Below are 12,049 nucleotides of genomic sequence, written 5' to 3'. Positions count from 1 at the left end.
GCTTGTACCAGCACCAAGACTTCTGGTATTCCACTAGTCACTTCTCATCAATTTGACATTTCATCTTTTGTTACTGTTTGCATATACTTATAATTAAGGAAATAATTTGTCTAATCCAGTATGTACCCTTTAAATTTCCTTACATTTTCCAACTTCCATAATGATGATAATCTTTCATATGGCACCTTGCCAAAAGCCCTTTCCAGTATATATGTTTGTGTGTATGTATTTACAGCCCTCACTTTTGTCCAAATTTAATACTATCTTCTATGGGTATGATTATAAAATGGGCAAAATTCTTGTCCTCCCACCCCACCTGGCCATCGCTTTTGTCCGGTACTGTAGTTACCAAATTGTGTACTGTTTACCAATTGTTCTCTTCATCCTTTCAATATCCAATTTGATATCTTATTGTGTCTTGTGGCCTTCATTCTTTCTAATCTTTCTAACAATTTAAGCACTTCTTCCATTCTCACTGTTATGTCATTTACATAATGTTTATATTTTTTTCATTTTTTCTCTCTTCATCCCTGTTGAGTAATGACTGAAAGTTTTCATTCATTATTTCTGCTTGTACTCCTGTGTCCTCATTTGATTCTTTCATCTTTTCATTTGGGTATTCCCCCTTTGTGGTTCAGCTTACCATTTACAAATCTCAAAAATAGTTTAGGTTGGCGTTTGCATTTGTCGACTACATTCTTCGTAAAGTTCATTTTCGTCTCCTTATTGTATTCTTGTATATTTGTGTCTGGCTTTTCTTGTATCTTTTGTCTTTTTTGGTGTGTGTGTGTATTTACCTATTTGTATTTTACAGGATGAGAGCTATGCTCATAGGGACCCATTTTCGTATCTCTCTGCATCTAGTTTATTCTTAAAATCGTATAGTTTTGGCATTCACTGTTTCTCTGTTCAGTTTGTTCCAGACATCAATCACTCTATGTGGGAAGCTATTCTTTTTCAGGTCTCTTCTATAAGTGTCCTTCTTTAGTTTCTTTTCATGTCCTCTTGTTTCTCTTATGTCCCACTTTAATAAGTCATCTCTATCAAAGATTTCCATCCCTTTCATAATTCTGTAAATGGTCAATAAATCGCCTCTCTTCTCTGTTCCAGTGTTAACAGATGTAGTTTCTCCAATCATTGTTCATATGTCAGATTTGCCAGTGTAGGTGCCATTTTTGTCGCTCCTCTTTGGATTCTTTCTAATTTTCTTATGTTGTTGTTGTTGTTGTCGTTCCCTAGACTGTCTGTCCGAGCAGTCCCGTCTCCCCAAGGAATGCCATAGCCGAAACTGGGTTTTCCCACAAATCCTTTATAGAGCGTATGTTGTGTTGTTTGCGTGCATGATTGTGTATAATGCAGTCTTCCATTATGTGTTGTATGGTATGGGGTGAAGTGTTACATCCTGGGCAGCTGTTCACAACGTGGTCATCCAGCCTCTTCTGGTAGCTTAGAAGTGCTGGGTGGTGACCGCACCGCAGTCTGGCCAAGTGGACTCTGTCCTTTCATGGGAGAGAGGATTCAGAAGGGTGGATATCAGGGGGTCTGGCATGTAGCAGTGTGTTGTCTTTCAGTGTGTTAATGGAGCGGTGAGTGATATGATTATGAATATGTTTCCGGAGGCTGGTATTTGGTGGTTGTGGAGGAAGAGAAGAGAGTATCTGTGCGTGATAAAGGTCTTTGGGTGTTGTTTTAATGTTTCTTGGTGTGTGTGGGTGTTCTGCTATGTAGTGTAGCGGGTGTGATGTGTTTGTGGTGGCTGTGGAACGTGTTTGTGTGCCTCTCATGTCGAGTTGGTCCTTGACTTTGAGGACTTTTGTTTCATGGTGTAAATGGTCTGTAGGTGTTGTATTTGTGCAGCCTGTAATTGTTTTTAGGGCTTTGTTTTGTATGATTTGAAGGGTGTTGTGGTGTGTCTCACTGAGATTAGGAGCCCATGCAGGACTCACATAATTCAACACTGAGCGTATGCATTGTTTGTATATTGTTATATTAGTTTCTTTGTTTTGTCCAAATGTTGTTCCAGTGATTGACTTAAGTGCGTTAAGTCTGGGTGTGCATTTGTTTTTTATGTTTGTGATATGTTGTTTGAAAGACATGGATGTATCGTATGTTACACCAAGAATTTTCGGTGTGTTTGTGTGTGGTATTAGAGTGTTGTTGATGTAGAGATGAGGTATGTATTTGTGTTCTTTTGTCCAGTTGGTGAGAAGTGTTGCTGTAGATTTGGTTGGAGCTATTTTGAGTCTGTTTGTGATGAACCATGTGTTGAGTGTGTCAAGGTATGGCTGGAATATTTCTGCAGCTTTGTCTGTGTTACGATGTGTGCATGTGATTGTTATGTCGTCTGCGTAGGAAGAGATTTGTATTTGGGGGGGAATGTACATGTTAACTATTGTCAGTGTTGATTTGTTGCCTGTGGGGATTCAAATGGATTGGATTTCTATTGTGTTATCTGTGGTAGTGAGGAGAATTTTGGTTGTGGCACTTGTGTCCACAAAACCGATGGAGTGGTGGATCAGGGTGATGAGTCCACCGCCATAGCCGTCAGTCCGGTCTTGTCTGATGGTGGTGTAATTATGAAATGATGGTGTTTTGTGTGAGTGTCTTAGTTTTGTTTTTTGTAAAATTGCAATGTGTATGTTGTGTTGTTTAAGAAAGTGTTCAGGTTCACGTTTTTTCGTGTTAATACCGTCAATGTTGTGTTGTAATATGTTGATGTTGTGTGTTTTGTATGTGTTGTATGTTGCTGTTTGGGGTAGAGGTTGGGGTGGTAGTGGGGAAGGTGTAGGATCTGGGTCAGAGAGGGGGGAAAGGAGAGATCGGGGACAAAGGAAGGGGAGTACTAATCGGGGGTAAGGGCAGAGGGAAATTGGGAGTGGGTAAGGGTGCTGGCTGTGGTTGGGGAGGTGGGAGTGGGGTTACTGGAGGGCAGGTAGAACATGTCCAAGTGTTTGTGTATTGGTTTGTGTCAGCAAGTGTTGTACAAGTGAGGTGGGCCCAGTTTTTGCACATATTGCACAGAACTGAGCCCTTTGTCTGTGCTCGAAGTAATGGGTTTAGAGCATGTTGGGCATGTGTATTTTGTGGTGGGCCCAGGATTGCTCTCTACATCTCCAGCTAAAAGTAGAAGAAGAGGGGTGATCGCCGGAAAACCACCCCTCGGTGCAGAAAAAACGTAATATTGTATGTTGGGAAAAAGGATTGTGGTACTCCCCAAGGTAGGCGTAGCTCCTCTAGGGGATCGGTGCCACCTGCGTAGAGCCGGTGGCCAGGGGTGGTTGCTGCCGTTTGGCCCCCAACTCTTGGGGTTGGGGGGTGGTCCCACGACGTAGACGCTGCAGCTCCAGGACCAATTTTCTTATGTTCTTTGTGCTGGGTGCCCACAATATTGTGGCATATTCTAGGTTAGGTCTTATCAGTGTAACCACTATTATTTAACCATCTCCTCTGTAGTCGAAGGCCACTTTCATTGATCTTAGTAAGTTAAAAGTCTCTCCAAATAATTTGTTGACGTGTTTGTCAGGTGTCAAGTCGCTTGAGATGATTACTCCCAGGTCCCTTTCTGAATTGACTTTTTTGACTTCTTTGTTTCCAATTTTGTATTGACCCGATACTCTATTTTTGCTTTTTCCAAATTCTATTATGCTACATTTCCTGATGTTGAAGCTCATCTCACATTTCTGACTCCATTCCCATATTTTGTCTAGGTCTTGTAGCGATCTACAATCTTCTTTCATTTTTACTCTTTTGAGTAATTTGGCATCATCAGCAAAGTTCATGTAACAATTTACTCCCATATCCATATCATTTATATATATGGCAAACATTAAAGTAGCCAATACAGAGCCTTACGGGACTCCACTTTTCGCATCTTCCCAGTTCGAATTTTTGTCTCTTAAGTACCATGCTCATTTTTCTTCCAATTAAGAAGTCCTTCATCCATTCTAGCAGCTTACCCTATATTCCTCCTATTATTTCAATTTTTCTTATTAATTTTTTATGTGGTACCTATTTGTAATATACAAGAGAGGAGCAACACTCTTTGGGTCCTGTTTCCGGCTCTCTAGTCTTCTTGTAATGATTTGCAATCTTCCTCTGTACTTACTCACTTTAGTATTTTTGCATCGTCTGCGAAGAAGTTCTCATAACATTCCACACCTTCGTCCATGTCATTTATGTATATGGCAAACATTATCAGAGCCAATACAGAGCCTTGTGGGACTCCACTTATCATTTCTTCCCAATTTTGAGTTCTTGTCTCTGAGTACCACCCTCATTTTTCTCCCTTTCAAGAAATTTCTCATCCATTCCAATAACTTTCCTTGTATTCCGCCTATTGTTTCAATTTTTCTAAGCTTTTTTGTGTGGTACTTTTTCAAATGCCTTTTGTAAATCTAAGAAGGCACAATCTGCCCAACTATTCCTTTCTTGAATTATTTCTATTAATCTTGAGTAAAAGCATATTAAGTTTGTGGCACATGATCTTCCACTTCTAAATCCAAATTGTTTTGGATTTAGTATTTTGTTGTCCTCCAAGTGTTCCATTTACTTTTGATAACTTTTTTTGCATATTTTTTGCTATAGTACTTGTAAGGGAGACTGGTCTATAGTTGGTTGGGTTTTCTTTGTCTCCTTTGTATATTGATATAATATTTGCATTTTTCCAATCTTGTGGTACTTTTGCTTCTTTGAATGAGAAATCAATTATCTTGTGTATTTTGTCCGTTAGTTCATCTATACATTCTTTCAATATCCAATATGCAATTTCATCCAGCCCATGTGACTTTCTGATAACAAGGTTTTTTTTATTTGTTCTCTTATTTCTTTCTGTGTCACTGTTATTTCTTTCATTGCAGAGGATCTGTCTCTCTGTCCTTCCTCCCAATTTTGTGTGCTTTCAATTGTGAATACATACATACATATACCAAGGCTTTTTCCCCCTTCCAAGGGAGGTAGCCAAAAAGGGAAAGGCATAAAAACACTCCCACCCATTTCATCCCTAAATACACTCCACACCCCTCCCACCCTTCCTCTCATCTGAGCACCTCCTGGATGACGGGTCATCCCTGCACCCTGCCCACCGCCCTGGGTCAGAAGCAGTGTCGCAAGACACAGTACATCCACAGCAAGGCCGCTTCATTTAATCGGCGACCCCCCCTCTCCGTCCCCCTTTGCATATAAGGAGAGGACGGGAAGAAATCCCTTCGGGCTGCGTCAAAATTTACTCACACATACTACCCCACCCCCCACCCCCCCCGCCCATTCCTCCTCATGCAGTCACAACATCATCCATATACAACCATTCTCCACTCACCTCTGTCTTCCGTCCTCTCCCTTCCTTCCTCAACAGACATTCCCCTCTTCCCCAAAGCCCCCTTCACCCCATCCATCCACCTCATCCTAGGATGTCCCCTCATGTTCACTCCCTCCACATCTGCCTTCCATACCTCTTTTACTAGTCTTTCTTCACTCATTCTTTCCATGTGTCCAAACCATCCTAATATTCTTTCATCAAACCTCTCTCCCAAATCCTTTTTCACCCCTGTTCTCCTCCTCACCTCCTCATTTCTCACTCTATCTAGCCTAGTAACCCCCACCATACTTCTCAGACACCTCATCTCAAACACATTCAAACTCCTTCTCTCTTCTTCTCTTATGTTCCACGTTTCTGCCCCATACAGTGCTGTTGGCACAATCACTCCTTCATACAGTCTCCTCTTCGCATCCATTCCCAAATGTCTATTTCTCATTACACTCTTTAAACCACCAAGGCATTTACTCGCTTCTCTCAATCTACATTCTACCTCCACCTTCACTCCACCTTTTCCTGCTACACTTGCACCCAAGTATCTAAAACTATCCACTTCCTCCAGTCGCTCTCCCTTAATGTTCACTTCCAGTCTACTGCCACTTTCACCCCTTGTACATCTCATCACCTTACTTTTACCCACATTTATCTTTAGCTTTCTTCTATCACATACTCTCCCAAACTCTGCCACCAGCTTCCTCAATCCCTCCTCTGACCCTGCCACAAGCGCAGTGTCGTCCGCAAACAACAGCTGGCTCACCTCCCACTTTTCTCCATTTTCTTTAACCATCTCCAATCCCTGACTCACTACCCTAGCATTTACCTCTCGCACCACCCCATCCATGTATAAGTTGAACAGCCAGGGCGACATAACGCATCCTTGACGAAGTCCCACCTTTACTTCAAACCACTCACTCTCTCCATTTCCAATCCTAACACATGCTCTACTACTCACATAAAAACTCTTGACAGCTCCCAAAAGCTTTCCTCCTATCCCATAAATCTGCATAACCTCCCACAGTGCTTTCAATTGTGAATACAGATCATAATTTCAGCCATTTCTACATCATCTATATATTCGTTATTTCCTTCACGCAGTTTCACTATTTCATGTTTATCTTTTAGTTTGTCGTTTATATATCTGTAGAATAGTTAAGGTTGGTCCTTGCATTTTTCTATTACTGGTATGCCTTTTTCAGTTTCTTTTTTCTTCCCTGCTTATTTTTACACATTCATTTCTTAGTTTGATGTATGGTTGCCTCAGTTTGATATGTTTTTTTTTTTCTCTCTCTCTCTCTCTCTCTCTCTCTCTCTCTCTCTCTCTCTCTCTCTCTCTCTCTCTCTCTCTCTCTCTGCATCTTTTCCAGGCTTTGTCTCTTCTATCTTTAGCTTCACTACATTTTTTGTTATACCAACACTTTATGTATACCCTTTTTTGTTTCTTCTTTGGTATGTATTTATCTGTTCCCTCCTTGTATTTTTCTTTTAATATGTTCCACTTCTCTTCCATCTTTGTTTCTTCATTTAATTTTTTTTCCCAGTTTGCATTTTGAAAAAAAAATCAAAGTTTTTGAAGTCCGTTTTGTTGTTCATTAGTCTTCCTTTTCTATGTTTCTCATCTCTTCTCACATCATTTTGTGTGTGCGTGTATGTGTGTGTGTGTGTGTGTAAGAGTATATGTTTTAGTGTGTGCGTATATATGTATTTGATTGTATGTGTTTAGATATATACTGTAGTAGAACTAATAATAGAATTGAATATGGAGCAGATATTACAAAAAATATTCAAAGCTTTTTTAATTTTTCTCATTGTAATTTTTTTTACATTGATATTTTGCAGCTTATTATAGAGAAGTTTAAGAAATATCAGAAGAAAGCCTTCACAGAACATGATAGGAAGAAAGTAGAATATGAAGAAGCTGACAGAAAAAAAAAGGAAAGGATGAGAAAGAAAGAGGAAGAAGAAAGGAAAGCCAAGGCAGCTGCTGCAGCAGAACCTAAAATCAAAGAGCTTACTGATGAAGAGGCCAAGAAACTAGAGGAAAAACTAGCAAATGTAAGTATTTTGACTTTTTTGGGGTGGAATGGGTGGGAGTGGAATTTTGCCATTTGATTTTGGCTACCTCCCTTGTAAGGGGGAAAAAAACCCTTGGTATATACAGTATACGTTTGTAAATATTTTTAACTGTTAATTTCCTTAATATTGGGATGGATTGTACACAAATGAATGAGTAAAGAAAGATTGGTAAAAAAAAGTGTGGAAGGCAGAGGTGGATGGAGTGAATCTGAGGGGGCGACCAAGGATGAGATGGATGGGGTAAAAGTGGTGCTGGGAAAGAGGGGGATGTCTGTTGAGGAAGGAAGGGGTGAATGGAAAATGGTTGTGTATGGATGATGCTGTGATGCATAGAAGGGAGTGGGCAGGGGTTGGAGGTTAGGGAGTATGTGTGAATATTTTGAAGCAGTCCTAAGGGATTTCTCCCCATCTTCTCTTTATCTGCATAAGGGGACAGAGAGGGGAGGTAGCCAATTGAATGAAGCGGCTTTGCCCTGGATGTGCTGTGTCTTGCTGTATTGCTTCTGAACCAGGGCACTAGGCAAGATGCAGGGATGACCTGTCATCCAGGAGGAACCAAGAAAAGAGGGAGGGAAGGAGGGAGAGTGAATGGGAGTGGAGTATGTAGGGATGAAATGGGTGGGAGTGGATTTATGCCTTTGAATTTGGCTACCTTCCTTGTAAGGGAGAAAAGGCCCTTGGTATATTTATGTAATTTCCTTAGCAGCTGTATGGATAATTTTTGCATAATTTAGGAAAGTATGGAATAAGTTGTTATACAAGGAGGAAGTGTTAAAGTGTAAAAATGATATATGGAATGAGAATGGGTGGGAACAGAAGGAATGGTAGTGAATGGTGCAATGAAGAGGTGAGTATAGTAGTAGTGGGAGAGGTGTGCATATAAGGAATAGTTGCAAAGAACCAAAGAAATATATGAGAAATATAAGATAAAGAGGGGAGAAGCAAAGTACAAGGTGAAGAGTCCAGGAGAAGAGTAGATTTGGTTTACTCTGGTCTTGGATCACATTATGGACTATGTATTATCAACATCTATTGCCCTCCTAATGAATAGCTCTTAATTTGTATTGACCACTCAGTGGGTAGTGCTATGACCCTACGCACTCAAGCACACATCATCCCATTGCTGAAGGGTGAGAGTAAAGGCTTGTGGTGCTAGTAAAAGGTGAATTTGAGACCTTGAGCATGGGGGCCTGAAGTACTAACCACAGCATCATCAAGCTGTGAGGTTGGATTGGTGTTTGCTTAAGAATTTTAAAAGGAATAAAAGGTATTTTGGAAAGAATGCAAAGAAAACAACCAAGTTAGAAAGGACAGGACAACAGGAGCAGATGGACAGTTGTTATTGGAAGAGAAGATTGTGAGAAGGGGATAAGTTTCCATTTGTTGTGTATAGAGGGCAGGTGTGGTAGAAAAGAAGCATGTTTATGAAGAATGGTTGCAAAGAAGAATTGACAAGCATATGAAGGGTTAAAAAAAGTGTGAAACCAAAACATAAGGTGAGGGAGGCCAAGAGGAGTCCAGATGTTGGGTAGGTGTTTGATGGATATGTACATACATACATATACCAAGGCTTTTTCCCCCTTACAAGGGAGGTAGCCAAAAAGGGAAAGGCATAAAAACACTCCCACCCATTTCATCCCTAAATACACTCCACACCCCTCCCACCCTTCCTCTCATCTGAGCACCTTGATGGATATATATATATATATATGTGTGTGTGTGTGTGTATAGTGAGTCCTCCTTATACTGTAATTCTTTATCCAGTAAATTCGGTTACAGTATTTGGTAGTTACAACCCTTGATTCTATTTATGGTAAGAAAAATTCACAGGTACGGTATCCACTAGATATTTTGAAGAGGAAAAAGCAGGGAGAAGGTACGTCTGCCATATCCTATTATTACATGTTATAATGGGTTTGGTATATGGCAATTTCAATTTGCGGTGTGGTTTTCAGGAACACATATGTACCATATAACAAGGACTTAGTGTATGTGTGTGTGTGTGTGTGTGTATTTATATATAAATGTATATATATACATTATATATATTATATATATATATATATACATACATTATATATATATATATATATATATATATATATATATATATATATATATATATATATCCTGCTGGGATTCGAACCCTTGCCTGAGCGGCTTGCGTCTTTACAAGACAAGGACCGTAGCCACTACTCCATCTCGACCCTTCAAATTGACACAAACATATATATATATATATATATATATATATATATATATATATATATACATATATATATACATATACATATATATATATATATATATATATATATATATTTTTTTTTTTTTTTTTTTTTAATAGCAAAAAGAGTGATGGGGAATGAGTCAGATACAGTAAGTCCTTGTTATATGGTACATATGCATTCCTGAAAACCTTACCGCAAATTGAAATTACCGAATACTGAACCCATTATAACATGTAATAATAGGATATGGCAGACATACCTTCTCCCTGCTCTTTCCTCTTCAAAGTATCTAGCGGATACCATAGGTGTTAAGCAAATAATTTCCTAACTTTATTAGAACATGTAAATATAGAAAGGTGCATCTCATTTCAGTAACTGCCATTCATAATAGACAGAACTGAGATTCTTTTCTCATTTATGTTCTTTGGTCTCTTATCAGAATGATCAGAAAAAAGAAGTGGACAACAAAGAAGAGAAAACGGAAGATGATGATGAAGAGGAAGATGAGAAGGATAAGGGCAAGTTGAAGCCTAATGCTGGAAATGGTGCTGATATGGCCAAATACAGGTGGACTCAATCCCTACAAGAAGTTGAGGTAAGTATTGCTGTGCTCTATAGCTGCATAAGATCTACATACATACATACATACATATACCAAAGGCTTTTTCCCCCCTTACATGGGGGGGGTAGCCAAAAAGAAAAAGGCATAGAAACCAGTCCCACCCATTTCATTTCCTATATATTCCACTCCCCTCCACCCTCCACCCTCCTCCCTCCCTCTTATCTTTGCACCTGGATGATGGGTCGTCCCTGCATCCTGTCCACTACCCTGGGTCAGAAGCAGTGTTGCAAGACATAAGATCTACCATAGATAAATAGAAAATGTGTTTTCAAAGTTTCAAAAATGCTTGTATCAAGATATTGCTGAAATGGTTCATACATACATATATCAAGGGCTTTTTCCCCCATACAAGGGAGATAGCCAAAGTCACAGCATACACCCACACTACTGCCACCCCACACCTATCCAAAAAAATATTCATCATTCCTTGTATCTTGCATCTTGTGGATGAAGGGTCATCATTGTTCCTCACCTCACTGCATGTATCAAAGACAATGCAACACCACACTTCCATAGGAAGGCTTAGGTTTATCCCCACTGCTTCATTTTGTGATGACAACTGACCCCCACCCCATCATTCACATGAAAATTTTGTGAAGTAGACAATGTATCATGTCTTCTTTCAATTACAACCAATCTTCAGTCACTCCTATCTTTTGCATTCTCTGTTCAGTGCTCAGCAAACATTTCTCTTGCATCCAATGTCCCTTCACTCTATCCTTCTACTATATTCTTGATCTTCCCCTCAAGTTCCCTCCATGCAGTTCTGGTTTCCCCTACTCTTTTTGTTAGTCTTGACTCACTTATCCTTTCTATATGCCCAAATCATCTCTACTCATGATCTACCCTGTCTTCCAGCTTTCTTTCCAACACCAATTTCTGCCTCACCACATTTCTTTCTATCTTTGATGCACCTATCATAATCCTTGAATACTTCATCTCCAGCATGATTAGACTCTTTGTGCCTTCAAATTTCATGGTTCTGCTGTGGATATATTTTGTCTTGCTTCTGACCTGGGCAGTGGGTAGGAAACGGGGATGATCCTTGATCCATGAAGAGCTAAGATCAGAGGGAAACAAATAGATGGTGGATGGGAGTTGAATGAGTGTATGCTTTGGCTGGCTACCTCCCTTGTAACTTTTTAAGGGGGAGTCCTTGGTATATACCATAGATTGGTATATTGATAGACATTATCTGTGTACATATAAAAGACCTGATGGTGAAGACCAACAAGAAAGCAAACATACTAAAATTGTAGAAGCATAGGCTTTGAACAGCAAAAAGAAACTTAATATATTAGAAATAGTTCTTGAGACCACGCTTCTAGAACATGGTTTCCAACAATTAAGAAAACAAATACAGACATCGTACAAATTATGCAAAATAAAACATTGGGCATGATAACCCGATAAGAGGAAAAACAAAAGTTTTGGGATGGGTGAAGGGTCGGTGTATGCATTAGCTAAGTGGGAAAGGGCGTATTGGTATGCACAGGGTGTTCGGGATAAATTTGGCACTTTCGGAAAGGAAAGAAAAACGTCATATCTTGGCCAAAAATTGATATATTCTTTAAAAATTCAAAGTGCATCTCTTAGGAGATCTTTTGCCAAATACAGCTCACTCAAAGAAGCTGCCCTGAGCCTCCACCATGGCCTCCAGATGGGACCTGAACCCACAGCCTTCACGGTGTCCTTCATGAGACGCCTGAACACAAGTTTGATCCTGGCAATCAGCTGATCCTTGGTGTTGCAGGCAGTATGATTGGTGTCTTTTTCAACTGCGCCCCACACATAATAGTCCATGGGGTTGTA

General features: G+C 39.8%; 1 protein-coding gene across 2 annotated transcripts in view; it reads left to right on the top strand.

The window, feature by feature from the left end:
* The window catches only part of nudC (nuclear distribution C, dynein complex regulator), a 374,850-nt gene that overhangs the window by 1,973 nt on the left and 360,828 nt on the right, over window positions 1-12,049 (top strand). For both annotated transcript variants that reach the window (XM_076197143.1, XM_076197142.1), the window contains exons 3-4: window positions 7,148-7,363; window positions 10,055-10,210. In XM_076197143.1, the coding sequence (XP_076053258.1) occupies window positions 7,148-7,363; window positions 10,055-10,210 (372 nt within the window). The remainder of the gene's footprint in view (window positions 1-7,147; window positions 7,364-10,054; window positions 10,211-12,049) is intronic.

Source organism: Oratosquilla oratoria, chromosome 13, assembly GCF_046742065.1.
Source record: "Oratosquilla oratoria isolate Oo_2021 chromosome 13, ASM4674206v1, whole genome shotgun sequence".
In the NCBI taxonomy this organism is placed as follows: domain Eukaryota; kingdom Metazoa; phylum Arthropoda; class Malacostraca; order Stomatopoda; family Squillidae; genus Oratosquilla; species Oratosquilla oratoria.
Note: the sequence above shows the minus strand (reverse complement) of the source record. Positions and strands in the feature narration are given on the sequence as shown.